At 42.8% G+C, this 16,456-nt stretch overlaps 1 protein-coding gene across 1 annotated transcript; it reads right to left on the bottom strand.

Moving 5' to 3' along the window:
• Positions 1-291: 291 nt before the first annotated feature.
• On the bottom strand, positions 292-1,011 carry LOC308640473 (proline-rich protein 23C-like; the record flags this gene model as incomplete). The annotated part of the gene is made up of 1 exon (XM_081312367.1): positions 292-1,011. One exon carries the CDS (start codon positions 1,009-1,011, stop codon positions 292-294), a length of 720 nt encoding a protein of 239 aa, XP_081168493.1.
• Between the last annotated feature and the right edge of the window lie 15,445 nt (positions 1,012-16,456).

Genomic DNA, 16,456 nt, shown 5'->3' with positions numbered 1-16,456 from the left:
TGTGTGTGTGTGTGTGTGTGTGTGTGTGTGTTTAGAGAATGATCCTGTGAAGAATCCCCCAAATCTGAAAACACAGTTTTTGGTTTTCCTGAAGATTTTCCATTTCCAAGATGAAATGTGGAATCTGCCTTCTCTTCCTGATGTCTTTATTTCCTTACAATCGGGTACAGAAAAAACAATTGTCAGCACAGAATTGCTGACTATTGCGGGGCTCTGGGGATCCAGCAGGCCCCCCAGGAGAGTGTCCAGGAGTTGGGTCCGGTGGTGGGGTGGGGAGAAGTTCCTTTCTTCCTAGAACAGACGTCTGCAGGCTTTGCTCCTAGGGCCTGGAGAGCGCTGAGGACGCACCTGGGGACTTGAACTTGGAGAGGGAGGTAGAGGTTGCAGTGGTGAGGTGGGGAAGGGCCTCAGAAGGTGGAAATCCACGTCGTAGGCGGGATTAGAAGAGCGCCTCACTGGACTAGGGGTGGGGGCCCAAGCACGGAGATATGGGATGGGCCCCTGCGGGCCGGCTGGAGGGTCCATCCATTGCTCCTCGAAGGCCTCTATTTTTCTGACGATCTCTGGCATAAATTCGCAGAAGAATCCCTGCTCGACGACCATGTTCTCACCGAGGGGTCTCAGGAAGGCGCCCAGTTCCGGGTCTTCAGGACAGTCTCCCTGGCCTCCTGGGCGTTGGTCGGTGGCTCCCACGAGGCCCTCAGGGATCAGAATGAGGTTGTGTCCTTGGAGACTCACTTGCAGGACAGAGCTTGGCGCAGGCTGTAGCACCAGGTCGCCGTCGTCCATGGGTACCTGTAAGGAGCAGCCCGCGGCCACAACCACCACGGAGGTGAGCGCGGTGGCGTTGGCTGCTGCTGCAGAGTTTTGCAAGGTGGGTTCCGCCGGGGCCTCTGCAGGGTCTGCAGGGTCGTCTAGTCGGCGGCGTTTGGCAGGGCCAGGTCCTCCAGGCTGTGGTCCCCCGCAGGGCGCAGGGCAGGCGCTGGGGCTGCGTGGACGAATGCCCACCATGTCGACAGCGCTGTGGTGGATGCTCCCGTTTCGGGGCAAAGTGAGTGCGGGGCGCAGGCGGCGCGGTCCTGCGCGTGCTGACAGTCAGGTCCAGAGGACAGGTGAGGTGCGCTAAGCTTTCGAGTGGGCGGCAGTCCTAGCTTCTTTGGATCTGCGCCCACTGCTGTGCTTGGCGTCCCACTTTGGAACCTTGCAACTATGCACTGACCCGGATGCGCCCTGGAGGGCCAATTATATTGCCCGCGCAACCCAAGTTCCAGTGTCACGCTAAGCTCCGCCCCTACGGAGCTCCGCCCCTAGATGGGAGGAGTCGGCTGGCTAACAGCTTTGGCTGTGGTGTGTCTCTGTGGGGAAATACCTAGTGGGCAGAATCACTGGTGTTTCTTGCGTGGAGGGATAAAAACAGGCGTAGAATTTCAAGATGGCTAACGTTAGAATTCATGTCTTCCAGGATTCTGGGGAAAACACTCAAAAAGTCCCCTGCACCTAGTAATCCCCAACCGCCAACCCACCCAAAGGCTACTTAAAGTGCCCCCCCACTTTGTCCTTTCTGCTGCTGGGGATTGAACTCAGGGACTTACAAATGCTAAGCAAGATTCCAGTTCTGAGTATTTTATTATTATTATTATTTTGAGGGGATGGGGAGGTACTTAGAACTCGGGGGCACTGCATCACTGAGCCACATCCCCAGCTCTTTATGTATTTTATTTAGAGTTAGGATCTTGGTAGGTTGTTTAGAGCCTAACTGTTGCTGAGATTGACTTTGAACTCCTGATCCTCTTTCCTCAGCCTGCTGAGTTGCTGGGATTGCAGGCTTGCACCACCATGCCCGGCCTGAAATTCTTTTTAATGTTTGACAATCGTTTTATCTTAAGAATAAATGAAAAATGTAGATTTTTCTTTTAGGAAAAGTGCATTTTAAATACTAAAATGAAAAGCTTTATGGCAGTTTGTTCCTGAAGGTTAAGGCCTGTAATAAAATTGTTAATTGCATTATTAAAATTAAAGCAATACAATTAACTTTTTTTTCTTTTTTATTGAGCACTTACTTATATGTCCACCATTTTACTGTTTTAAAAAATGATTTTTCTAGGCGTAGTGGTGCATGTCTGTAATCCGGGCGATTTGGCCAGTTGAAACCAGAGGATCCCAAGTTGAAAGCCCGCCTCAACAATTTAAAGAGATCTTAAGCAATTTAGAGAGACCCTGTCTCAAGAAAAAAAAAAAAAAAAAAAAAAAAAAAACGGGCTGGGGATTTGGCTCAGTGGTTAAATTGTTATCCCTGGGTTCAATCCTTGGTACTTCCTCACCCTGGTCTTGCCAGATATGATCTTTTTTTTCCCCTTACAACAGCTGAGGCTCTAAGTGGTAAAGCAAAATTTCCCATAATTAAACACTTCATTTATGTTTGTTGTAGAATCAAATGCAATCGTGACTTTAAATCAATTATACTTAATTTAGGTATTTATTGTGTACACCTAACGAACACTGATTTGGTACTGTGTGTGCCTTTCATATTAACATGTGTGTCTACCCTGTTTTATTTCCAATGTTTCTATTTCTTGGTTTACATTCGCGGGAGCCCAATGTGTTTCAATTTCACTACATTCTTGCAAACATTTATCTCTCATATGCCTGCCTGTCTGCTGGCCTGCCTGCTTTTCTTCCATTCATCAGTGCCTATAAAATGTACAGAATGGCAACTTTCACTGTGGCTCATTGGTTACTACACAAAACCATAAATGGATCAATTTCATTCCCCAGTGCTTCCCTCACTATTCCTTCTTTTCTCCCCTGATCCCTTCCCTCTACTCTCCCATCTCCCTTCTAATTTCATGGGGTCCTTTTTTTCCCTCCTAGTTTCCACACATGGGAGAAAACACATGGTACTTTTCTCTCTGATTTTGACTTATTCACTCAAAATTTATGGTCTCCAGTTTCATCTATTCTTCTGCAAGTGACATTTTTGTTCTTCTTTATGTCTGAATAAAACTGCATTTTGTGTGTGTGTGCATATGTGTGTGTGTGTGTATATGTATATATATATATATATATATATATATATATAAAATATTCTTTATCCATTTATCTGTTGACAGACACCTTGGTTGATCCCATTACTTGGCTAATGTGAATTGTGCTGCAATAAAGATGGTATGCATGCTATCTGTAAAATGTGCTGTCTTTACTTTTTATTTTTTGACAAATACCCAAATGTGGTATAGCTGGATCATATGGAAGATTTATTTTTAGCCTTTTGAAGAACCCCCATACTGATTTCCATAGTGGCTGTACTAATTTATATTCCCACCAACAGTGTGTAAGAGTTTCTTACCCCATCATCCCATCCTCACCAGCATTTATTGTTTGTATTCTTGATGGCTGCACTTCTAACTGAAGTCAGATGGAATCTCAGTATAGGTTATTTGTTTGTTTGTTTGTTTTTGTACTGGGGAATGAACCCAGGGGCCTTTAACCACTGAGCCACATCCCGAGGTCCTTATTTGTATTCTATTTAGAGACAGGGTCTCACTGAGTTGCTAAAGGCCTCACTAAGTTGCTGGGGCTGGATTTGAACTCACAATCTTTCTGCCTCAGCCTCCCTAGCAGTTGGGATTGCAGGCGTACACCACTGCTCAGTATAGTTTTGATATGCATTTCCCTTTATTTATTTATTTTTATTGGTGCAGATTATCCAACCCAGGGCCTTGCTGGTGCTAAGCAAGTGCTGTGCTGCTGAGCCACATCCCCTACCCTGTTGTGCATTTCCCTGGTGGCTAAAAATGTTGAACATTTTTTTATATAATTGTTGACCCTTCATACTTCTTTTGAGAAGTGTCTGTACACTTCATGTACCCATTTATCGACTGGGTTACTTGCCTTGCAAGCATTTCTTATTGCTGGATTCTTAAATCTTTTCCTACCCGATATAGTAAAGTGCTACCCTGTGTTTTTATTTTGCATTTCTGATTACCTGTGTGGCCACATCATTTTTTTTCATATAATTATTGGCAATTATTTTCTTATATTTTCTATAAAATATTCCTCTCTTCTATTTTTTTTTTTACTTTAATAAATTGGGTCTCAGAATACTACACACCATTTACTTCTCAGATGTCTAATGAAGTGTCTATGGCTCTCCTATAGTCTTTTATGACCTGATTATCTGATTCCCTATTATTCTTACAGTTCTACTTCTGGTATACTTTGTGGTTATTTGAATATTCTCATAGACTATTTCTGACAGGTGACCTCTAAGTCCTCTTTCTTTTCAACACTTTTGTCCTGCCTCCTGTAAGACTTATATGCTTATATGCTTGTACTGTGGATCATTCTTTTCTCCAAGCTTCTGAGAGTTGCTTTTAAGAATGTGAGTACTGTCTTAACAAAGTCCTTGCCAGGGTGTTAAAACTCTCTTGTATTACAGGAGAATTCTTCTAAATTTCCAAACTCTCTCTTTAACAGGCTGATATCCAGCAGCTTCAGTTTTATACTTGATTCCTACTGGTTTATGTTGGGTGAATCCTGCAGAACAGACACATGCACCTGCACACACACACACACATGCATGCACACACTCGCGCAGGCACACACACACACACACACACACACACACACAATTATGTGCCTTTCTTCCCTCCCCTTCATTGTTTACAGGCCCATATTTCTGGGCTTAACTTTAATTACTGGCCTTGTGGTGGAGAGGAGTTAAGGGAAGGTTTTGAGGTCAATTCATGTTGCCTTGCCAGGGAGCTGCTTCTGTCAACATAATGCAAGGCACTGTCAACCATTAACAGAGAAGACCAGGCCAGTTCTCCAGGCTTGGGGTCTGGGAATTCAAGATATTCAAATCTGTCCACCTGGTTGTCTTTACCCCATGTGTCAGAGCCCAATCAGAGGTGTGACCTCACCAGCACAGACTTGCCTAATTTGAGAATTCAACCTATATGTTCAGTAAACTCTGGGTCAGGTGCTTAGGTTCCTACCCCTAGCTCCAAGAGATGTAAGACTAATTGTATGAGTTGAAGAGACTGCCTGGATCTCATATTTAGATTTCATTGGTAATTAACCATCCTTCTCATTCCCAAATGCATTGATTATTTTAGAAATGGCCATTCAATTCCACACTACTGTTTTTGTTTTGTTTTGTTTTGTTTTGTTTTTGCTACCAGGGATTGAACCCAGGGAACCTCAACCACAGATCCACACTCCCTGTTCTTTTTTGTAGTTTAGAGACAGGGTCTCACTGAGTTGCTTAGGGCCTCACTAAGTTGCTGAGGATGGCTTTGAACTTGTGACCCTCCTGCCTCAACCTTCAGATGTTGTGATGGTCTTCTGGGAATACGGGAGCCACCACACCAATCCCGCCCACTACTCTTTCTTAGTGCAGCTCTCCACTGTCATTCCAACCCTGGGGCTCTTGCCCCTCATTTCTTGAATGCTTTTTACTCTATTCCATATTGATTCTGTCACAATTCCTAATGATTTAAAAATATGTTTGGATGATTCTTCCAAAACACTGGTATGACTGGATCTTTCATGATTCTGAAGCAATCCAAACTCCTGTATCTCCCATTTCCCTGATTTCTAGGGATGTTGAACATTTTGAACATTTTTTTTTCATGTTTGTTAGTCGTTTGTATTTCTTCTTTTCAGAAGTGTGTTTAGTTCTTTTGCCCACTTATTGATTGGTTGTTTTGTGATTTGGGGGGGGATTAAGACTTTTGAGTTCTTAATATATTCTAAGTATTAATTCCCTGTCAGAAGAGTAGTGGTAAAGATTTCCTCATTCTGTAAGCCCTTTATTCATGCTCTTAATTTTTTCCTTTGGGACATCAGTGGAATGGAAGAAGGGAATTGAGGGAGAAGGAGGAGGAGTGGGCAAAGTGTGGAGCTGTGGAGTGAAATTGATCATATTATGCTATGTACATATGTGAATATGTCATAGTGCATTCTATCATTATGTATTATCTATAAAGCAACTGATTAAAAAGCTAAAAATAAGTAGAAGGAAGACTAGTAGAGAGGAAGAGGAACAGGGGAGAGTGGAGAGAAGGGAAAGTGGAAGTAATGGTTATTAAAATGGAACCAATTATATTCTATGCATATATGAGTGTCAAAAATGAACCCCACTATTATGTATAACTATAATGCAATAATAAAAACATTTAAAAATCAAGGAACACAAAGTGTAAAATAAGACAATTTAAAAATATACTACAATGAGTAGAAAAGTCACATCTAAATGGAATAACAACTTGATTCGCAGACTTTTTATCTTGCAACCACAAAAATGGCAATAGGCGAATATTGTTCAAGCAGTTATATATCATTTTATATTTAAGAATGAGTATGTAATAACGGCGTTTTTTTCTTTTTAAAATTTATTTTGCATTACAATTCTTAATACACCACTATACAATAATTTATCATATCTCTGATTATATATAAGCTGTGTTGACACCAAATTGAAATGTTCATACATGAGAAACAATGGCCTTTTCAGGCATACAATACTAAGAGAGTTTATCATGCAAAACCATGTTCAAATTTATAGAACCAAGATAGTTTACCACACATAGGACATGGTGGAAATAACTATGAAAGGATATTCTTCAGCCAGATGAAAATTGAGGCTAGACTGAATGAGTAGAATGTTAAGAATAAAAAGGTAGGAAAGAATTGGTAATGTGGATTTGGAGTTGTAGCTCAGCAGTAGAACCCTTGCCTAGTCCATGGAGGCACTGGGTTCAATCCTCAGCATCACATTAAAAAATAGATAAATGAATAAACTAAAGGTATTTTCAGGTACAACTAAAAATTAAAAATAATAATTAGTAAGGTGCGGTGGTCAATCTGAATAGTTACTGATGTTTTGAAATGAAATGACCCTTTGGCTTCAGTTTTGTAATATTTTACTTTATAGAAATGAAGCAAACATGGTAATAAATTAACATTTCAAATGTTACAAGTTTTATTTACATTAGAAAAAAATCAGGGTACAATTTAAATGGTAGAAAACACTGTGGAATAGCAGTAAAGCAAACATTTCCATCAGTCTATTGGTTTAAATCACCAGATGAACTTATTTAAAAAATATATTCCAATGCATGCTGACAACATCTGATAAAATTCCACATAAATCTCATTTACATTAAGAAGTAAGATTGGAAGAGAATTTCTTCAACAGGTTAAGAGACTGCTGAGAACAAACACCATACAATCAGATGTGGCAACCATCATAGTATTTGGCAGTTCACTGGGGCAGCAGCTGGAAAAATCAAGAACTAGACATGCTATGGCTGAATGTCTTCATAAATCCATGGGAAAACACAGAAGGAAACTCACAGCATAAGAAAGCCAGTGCTTTCTTGGTTTGGGGAAAAAAGAGGGGAATGGCGACATGAGTTAAAAAGTGCATTTGAGAGAAAACAACGTCTACAAAATGCAGGGAAATGGGGTGTGTGTGTGTGTGTGTGTGTGTGTGTGTGTGTGTGTTTAGAGAATGATCCTGTGAAGAATCCCCCAAATCTGAAAACACAGTTTTTGGTTTTCCTGAAGATTTTCCATTTCCAAGATGAAATGTGGAATCTGCCTTCTCTTCCTGATGTCTTTATTTCCTTACAATCGGGTACAGAAAAAACAATTGTCAGCACAGAATTGCTGACTATTGCGGGGCTCTGGGGATCCAGCAGGCCCCCCAGGAGAGTGTCCAGGAGTTGGGTCCGGTGGTGGGGTGGGGAGAAGTTCCTTTCTTCCTAGAACAGACGTCTGCAGGCTTTGCTCCTAGGGCCTGGAGAGCGCTGAGGACGCACCTGGGGACTTGAACTTGGAGAGGGAGGTAGAGGTTGCAGTGGTGAGGTGGGGAAGGGCCTCAGAAGGTGGAAATCCACGTCGTAGGCGGGATTAGAAGAGCGCCTCACTGGACTAGGGGTGGGGGCCCAAGCACGGAGATATGGGATGGGCCCCTGCGGGCCGGCTGGAGGGTCCATCCATTGCTCCTCGAAGGCCTCTATTTTTCTGACGATCTCTGGCATAAATTCGCAGAAGAATCCCTGCTCGACGACCATGTTCTCACCGAGGGGTCTCAGGAAGGCGCCCAGTTCCGGGTCTTCAGGACAGTCTCCCTGGCCTCCTGGGCGTTGGTCGGTGGCTCCCACGAGGCCCTCAGGGATCAGAATGAGGTTGTGTCCTTGGAGACTCACTTGCAGGACAGAGCTTGGCGCAGGCTGTAGCACCAGGTCGCCGTCGTCCATGGGTACCTGTAAGGAGCAGCCCGCGGCCACAACCACCACGGAGGTGAGCGCGGTGGCGTTGGCTGCTGCTGCAGAGTTTTGCAAGGTGGGTTCCGCCGGGGCCTCTGCAGGGTCTGCAGGGTCGTCTAGTCGGCGGCGTTTGGCAGGGCCAGGTCCTCCAGGCTGTGGTCCCCCGCAGGGCGCAGGGCAGGCGCTGGGGCTGCGTGGACGAATGCCCACCATGTCGACAGCGCTGTGGTGGATGCTCCCGTTTCGGGGCAAAGTGAGTGCGGGGCGCAGGCGGCGCGGTCCTGCGCGTGCTGACAGTCAGGTCCAGAGGACAGGTGAGGTGCGCTAAGCTTTCGAGTGGGCGGCAGTCCTAGCTTCTTTGGATCTGCGCCCACTGCTGTGCTTGGCGTCCCACTTTGGAACCTTGCAACTATGCACTGACCCGGATGCGCCCTGGAGGGCCAATTATATTGCCCGCGCAACCCAAGTTCCAGTGTCACGCTAAGCTCCGCCCCTACGGAGCTCCGCCCCTAGATGGGAGGAGTCGGCTGGCTAACAGCTTTGGCTGTGGTGTGTCTCTGTGGGGAAATACCTAGTGGGCAGAATCACTGGTGTTTCTTGCGTGGAGGGATAAAAACAGGCGTAGAATTTCAAGATGGCTAACGTTAGAATTCATGTCTTCCAGGATTCTGGGGAAAACACTCAAAAAGTCCCCTGCACCTAGTAATCCCCAACCGCCAACCCACCCAAAGGCTACTTAAAGTGCCCCCCCACTTTGTCCTTTCTGCTGCTGGGGATTGAACTCAGGGACTTACAAATGCTAAGCAAGATTCCAGTTCTGAGTATTTTATTATTATTATTATTTTGAGGGGATGGGGAGGTACTTAGAACTCGGGGGCACTGCATCACTGAGCCACATCCCCAGCTCTTTATGTATTTTATTTAGAGTTAGGATCTTGGTAGGTTGTTTAGAGCCTAACTGTTGCTGAGATTGACTTTGAACTCCTGATCCTCTTTCCTCAGCCTGCTGAGTTGCTGGGATTGCAGGCTTGCACCACCATGCCCGGCCTGAAATTCTTTTTAATGTTTGACAATCGTTTTATCTTAAGAATAAATGAAAAATGTAGATTTTTCTTTTAGGAAAAGTGCATTTTAAATACTAAAATGAAAAGCTTTATGGCAGTTTGTTCCTGAAGGTTAAGGCCTGTAATAAAATTGTTAATTGCATTATTAAAATTAAAGCAATACAATTAACTTTTTTTTCTTTTTTATTGAGCACTTACTTATATGTCCACCATTTTACTGTTTTAAAAAATGATTTTTCTAGGCGTAGTGGTGCATGTCTGTAATCCGGGCGATTTGGCCAGTTGAAACCAGAGGATCCCAAGTTTAAAGCCCGCCTCAACAATTTAAAGAGATCTTAAGCAATTTAGAGAGACCCTGTCTCAAGAAAAAAAAAAAAAAAAAAAAAAAAAAAACGGGCTGGGGATTTGGCTCAGTGGTTAAATTGTTATCCCTGGGTTCAATCCTTGGTACTTCCTCACCCTGGTCTTGCCAGATATGATCTTTTTTTTCCCCTTACAACAGCTGAGGCTCTAAGTGGTAAAGCAAAATTTCCCATAATTAAACACTTCATTTATGTTTGTTGTAGAATCAAATGCAATCGTGACTTTAAATCAATTATACTTAATTTAGGTATTTATTGTGTACACCTAACGAACACTGATTTGGTACTGTGTGTGCCTTTCATATTAACATGTGTGTCTACCCTGTTTTATTTCCAATGTTTCTATTTCTTGGTTTACATTCGCGGGAGCCCAATGTGTTTCAATTTCACTACATTCTTGCAAACATTTATCTCTCATATGCCTGCCTGTCTGCTGGCCTGCCTGCTTTTCTTCCATTCATCAGTGCCTATAAAATGTACAGAATGGCAACTTTCACTGTGGCTCATTGGTTACTACACAAAACCATAAATGGATCAATTTCATTCCCCAGTGCTTCCCTCACTATTCCTTCTTTTCTCCCCTGATCCCTTCCCTCTACTCTCCCATCTCCCTTCTAATTTCATGGGGTCCTTTTTTTCCCTCCTAGTTTCCACACATGGGAGAAAACACATGGTACTTTTCTCTCTGATTTTGACTTATTCACTCAAAATTTATGGTCTCCAGTTTCATCTATTCTTCTGCAAGTGACATTTTTGTTCTTCTTTATGTCTGAATAAAACTGCATTTTGTGTGTGTGCATATGTGTGTGTGTGTGTGTGTGTGTGTGTGTGTGTGTGTATATATATATATATATATATATATATATATATATATATATATATATATAAAATATTCTTTATCCATTTATCTGTTGACAGACACCTTGGTTGATCCCATTACTTGGCTAATGTGAATTGTGCTGCAATAAAGATGGTATGCATGCTATCTGTAAAATGTGCTGTCTTTACTTTTTATTTTTTGACAAATACCCAAATGTGGTATAGCTGGATCATATGGAAGATTTATTTTTAGCCTTTTGAAGAACCCCCATACTGATTTCCATAGTGGCTGTACTAATTTATATTCCCACCAACAGTGTGTAAGAGTTTCTTACCCCATCATCCCATCCTCACCAGCATTTATTGTTTGTATTCTTGATGGCTGCACTTCTAACTGAAGTCAGATGGAATCTCAGTATAGGTTATTTGTTTGTTTGTTTGTTTTTGTACTGGGGAATGAACCCAGGGGCCTTTAACCACTGAGCCACATCCCGAGGTCCTTATTTGTATTCTATTTAGAGACAGGGTCTCACTGAGTTGCTAAAGGCCTCACTAAGTTGCTGGGGCTGGATTTGAACTCACAATCTTTCTGCCTCAGCCTCCCTAGCAGTTGGGATTGCAGGCGTACACCACTGCTCAGTATAGTTTTGATATGCATTTCCCTTTATTTATTTATTTTTATTGGTGCAGATTATCCAACCCAGGGCCTTGCTGGTGCTAAGCAAGTGCTGTGCTGCTGAGCCACATCCCCTACCCTGTTGTGCATTTCCCTGGTGGCTAAAAATGTTGAACATTTTTTTATATAATTGTTGACCCTTCATACTTCTTTTGAGAAGTGTCTGTACACTTCATGTACCCATTTATCGACTGGGTTACTTGCCTTGCAAGCATTTCTTATTGCTGGATTCTTAAATCTTTTCCTACCCGATATAGTAAAGTGCTACCCTGTGTTTTTATTTTGCATTTCTGATTACCTGTGTGGCCACATCATTTTTTTTCATATAATTATTGGCAATTATTTTCTTATATTTTCTATAAAATATTCCTCTCTTCTATTTTTTTTTTACTTTAATAAATTGGGTCTCAGAATACTACACACCATTTACTTCTCAGATGTCTAATGAAGTGTCTATGGCTCTCCTATAGTCTTTTATGACCTGATTATCTGATTCCCTATTATTCTTACAGTTCTACTTCTGGTATACTTTGTGGTTATTTGAATATTCTCATGGACTATTTCTGACAGGTGACCTCTAAGTCCTCTTTCTTTTCAACACTTTTTTCCTGCCTCCTGTAAGACTTATATGCTTATATGCTTGTACTGTGGATCATTCTTTTCTCCAAGCTTCTGAGAGTTGCTTTTAAGAATGTGAGTACTGTCTTAACAAAGTCCTTGCCAGGGTGTTAAAACTCTCTTGTATTACAGGAGAATTCTTCTAAATTTCCAAACTCTCTCTTTAACAGGCTGATATCCAGCAGCTTCAGTTTTATACTTGATTCCTACTGGTTTATGTTGGGTGAATCCTGCAGAACAGACACATACACCTGCACACACACACACACATGCATGCACACACTCGCGCAGGCACACACACACACACACACACACACACACACACAATTATGTGCCTTTCTTCCCTCCCCTTCATTGTTTACAGGCCCATATTTCTGGGCTTAACTTTAATTACTGGCCTTGTGGTGGAGAGGAGTTAAGGGAAGGTTTTGAGGTCAATTCATGTTGCCTTGCCAGGGAGCTGCTTCTGTCAACATAATGCAAGGCACTGTCAACCATTAACAGAGAAGACCAGGCCAGTTCTCCAGGCTTGGGGTCTGGGAATTCAAGATATTCAAATCTGTCCACCTGGTTGTCTTTAACCCATGTGTCAGAGCCCAATCAGAGGTGTGACCTCACCAGCACAGACTTGCCTAATTTGAGAATTCAACCTATATGTTCAGTAAACTCTGGGTCAGGTGCTTAGGTTCCTACCCCTAGCTCCAAGAGATGTAAGACTAATTGTATGAGTTGAAGAGACTGCCTGGATCTCATATTTAGATTTCATTGGTAATTAACCATCCTTCTCATTCCCAAATGCATTGATTATTTTAGAAATGGCCATTCAATTCCACACTACTGTTTTTGTTTTGTTTTGTTTTGTTTTGTTTTTGCTACCAGGGATTGAACCCAGGGAACCTCAACCACAGATCCACACTCCCTGTTCTTTTTTTGTAGTTTAGAGACAGGGTCTCACTGAGTTGCTTAGGGCCTCACTAAGTTGCTGAGGATGGCTTTGAACTTGTGACCCTCCTGCCTCAACCTTCAGATGTTGTGATGGTCTTCTGGGAATACGGGAGCCACCACACCAATCCCGCCCACTACTCTTTCTTAGTGCAGCTCTCCACTCTCATTCCAACCCTGGGGCTCTTGCCCCTCATTTCTTGAATGCTTTTTACTCTATTCCATATTGATTCTGTCACAATTCCTAATGATTTAAAAATATGTTTGGATGATTCTTCCAAAACACTGGTATGACTGGATCTTTCATGATTCTGAAGCAATCCCAACTCCTGTATCTCCCATTTCCCTGATTTCTAGGGATGTTGAACATTTTGAACATTTTTTTTTCATGTTTGTTAGTCGTTTGTATTTCTTCTTTTCAGAAGTGTGTTTAGTTCTTTTGCCCACTTATTGATTGGTTGTTTTGTGATTTGGGGGGGGATTAAGACTTTTGAGTTCTTAATATATTCTAAGTATTAATTCCCTGTCAGAAGAGTAGTGGTAAAGATTTCCTCATTCTGTAAGCCCTTTATTCATGCTCTTAATTTTTTCCTTTGGGACATCAGTGGAATGGAAGAAGGGAATTGAGGGAGAAGGAGGAGGAGTGGGCAAAGTGTGGAGCTGTGGAGTGAAATTGATCATATTATGCTATGTACATATGTGAATATGTCATAGTGCATTCTATCATTATGTATTATCTATAAAGCAACTGATTAAAAAGCTAAAAATAAATAGAAGGAAGACTAGTAGAGAGGAAGAGGAACAGGGGAGAGTGGAGAGAAGGGAAAGTGGAAGTAATGGTTATTAAAATGGAACCAATTATATTCTATGCATATATGAGTGTCAAAAATGAACCCCACTATTATGTATAACTATAATGCAATAATAAAAACATTTAAAAATCAAGGAAACACAAAGTGTAAAATAAGACAATTTAAAAATATACTACAATGAGTAGAAAAGTCACATCTAAATGGAATAACAACTTGATTCGCAGACTTTTTATCTTGCAACCACAAAAATGGCAATAGGCGAATATTGTTCAAACAGTTATATATCATTTTATATTTAAGAATGAATATGTAATAACGGCGTTTTTTTCTTTTTAAAATTTATTTTGCATTACAATTCTTAATACACCCACTATACAATAATTTATCATATCTCTGATTATATATAAGCTGTGTTGACACCAAATTGAAATGTTCATACATGAGAAACAATGGCCTTTTCAGGCATACAATACTAAGAGAGTTTATCATGCAAAACCATGTTCAAATTTATAGAACCAAGATAGTTTACCACACATAGGACATGGTGGAAATAACTATGAAAGGATATTCTTCATCCAGATGAAATTGAGGCTAGACTGAATGAGTAGAATGTTAAGAATAAAAAGGTAGGAAAGAATTGGTAATGTGGATTTGGAGTTGTAGCTCAGCAGTAGAACCCTTTGCCTAGTCCATGGAGGCACTGGGTTCAATCCTCAGCATCACATTAAAAATAGATAAATGAATAAACTAAAGGTATTTTTCAGGTACAACTAAAAATTAAAAATAATAATTAGTAAGGTGCGGTGGTCAATCTGAATAGTTACTGATGTTTTGAAATGAAATGACCCTTTGGCTTCAGTTTTTGTAATATTTTACTTTATAGAAATGAAGCAAACATGGTAATAAATTAACATTTCAAATGTTACAAGTTTTATTTACATTAGAAAAAAATCAGGGTACAATTTAAATGGTAGAAAACACTGTGGAATAGCAGTAAAGCAAACATTTCCATCAGTCTATTGGTTTAAATCACCAGATGAACTTATTTAAAAAATATATTCCAATGCATGCTGACAACATCTGATAAAATTCCACATAAATCTCATTTACATTAAGAAGTAAGATTGGAAGAGAATTTCTTCAACAGGTTAAGAGACTGCTGAGAACAAACACCATACAATCAGATGTGGCAACCATCATAGTATTTGGCAGTTCACTGGGGCAGCAGCTGGAAAAATCAAGAACTAGACATGCTATGGCTGAATGTCTTCATAAATCCATGGGAAAACACAGAAGGAAAACTCACAGCATAAGAAAGCCAGTGCTTTCTTGGTTTGGGGAAAAAAGAGGGGAATGGCGACATGAGTTAAAAAGTGCATTTGAGAGAAAACAACGTCTACAAAATGCAGGGAAATGGTGTGTGTGTGTGTGTGTGTGTGTGTGTGTGTGTGTGTGTGTTTAGAGAATGATCCTGTGAAGAATCCCCCAAATCTGAAAACACAGTTTTTGGTTTTCCTGAAGATTTTCCATTTCCAAGATGAAATGTGGAATCTGCCTTCTCTTCCTGATGTCTTTATTTCCTTACAATCGGGTACAGAAAAAACAATTGTCAGCACAGAATTGCTGACTATTGCGGGGCTCTGGGGATCCAGCAGGCCCCCCAGGAGAGTGTCCAGGAGTTGGGTCCGGTGGTGGGGTGGGGAGAAGTTCCTTTCTTCCTAGAACAGACGTCTGCAGGCTTTGCTCCTAGGGCCTGGAGAGCGCTGAGGACGCACCTGGGGACTTGAACTTGGAGAGGGAGGTAGAGGTTGCAGTGGTGAGGTGGGGAAGGGCCTCAGAAGGTGGAAATCCACGTCGTAGGCGGGATTAGAAGAGCGCCTCACTGGACTAGGGGTGGGGGCCCAAGCACGGAGATATGGGATGGGCCCCTGCGGGCCGGCTGGAGGGTCCATCCATTGCTCCTCGAAGGCCTCTATTTTTCTGACGATCTCTGGCATAAATTCGCAGAAGAATCCCTGCTCGACGACCATGTTCTCACCGAGGGGTCTCAGGAAGGCGCCCAGTTCCGGGTCTTCAGGACAGTCTCCCTGCCTCCTGGGCGTTGGTCGGTGGCTCCCACGAGGCCCTCAGGGATCAGAATGAGGTTGTGTCCTTGGAGACTCACTTGCAGGACAGAGCTTGGCGCAGGCTGTAGCACCAGGTCGCCGTCGTCCATGGGTACCTGTAAGGAGCAGCCCGCGGCCACAACCACCACGGAGGTGAGCGCGGTGGCGTTGGCTGCTGCTGCAGAGTTTTGCAAGGTGGGTTCCGCCGGGGCCTCTGCAGGGTCTGCAGGGTCGTCTAGTCGGCGGCGTTTTGGCAGGGCCAGGTCCTCCAGGCTGTGGTCCCCCGCAGGGCGCAGGGCAGGCGCTGGGGCTGCGTGGACGAATGCCCACCATGTCGACAGCGCTGTGGTGGATGCTCCCGTTTCGGGGCAAAGTGAGTGCGGGGCGCAGGCGGCGCGGTCCTGCGCGTGCTGACAGTCAGGTCCAGAGGACAGGTGAGGTGCGCTAAGCTTTCGAGTGGGCGGCAGTCCTAGCTTCTTGGATCTGCGCCCACTGCTGTGCTTGGCGTCCCACTTTGGAACCTTGCAAACTATGCACTGACCCGGATGCGCCCTGGAGGGCCAATTATATTGCCCGCGCAACCCAAGTTCCAGTGTCACGCTAAGCTCCGCCCCTACGGAGCTCCGCCCCTAGATGGGAGGAGTCGGCTGGCTAACAGCTTTGGCTGTGGTGTGTCTCTGTGGGGAAATACCTAGTGGGCAGAATCACTGGTGTTTCTTGCGTGGAGGGATAAAAACAGGCGTAGAATTTCAAGATGGCTAACGTTAGAATTCATGTCTTCC

This window comes from Spermophilus citellus, assembly GCF_964194105.1.
Source record: "Spermophilus citellus genome assembly, contig: SCAFFOLD_620, whole genome shotgun sequence".
Classification (NCBI taxonomy): domain Eukaryota; kingdom Metazoa; phylum Chordata; class Mammalia; order Rodentia; family Sciuridae; genus Spermophilus; species Spermophilus citellus.
This window is presented reverse-complemented; position numbering and strand designations above follow the sequence as displayed.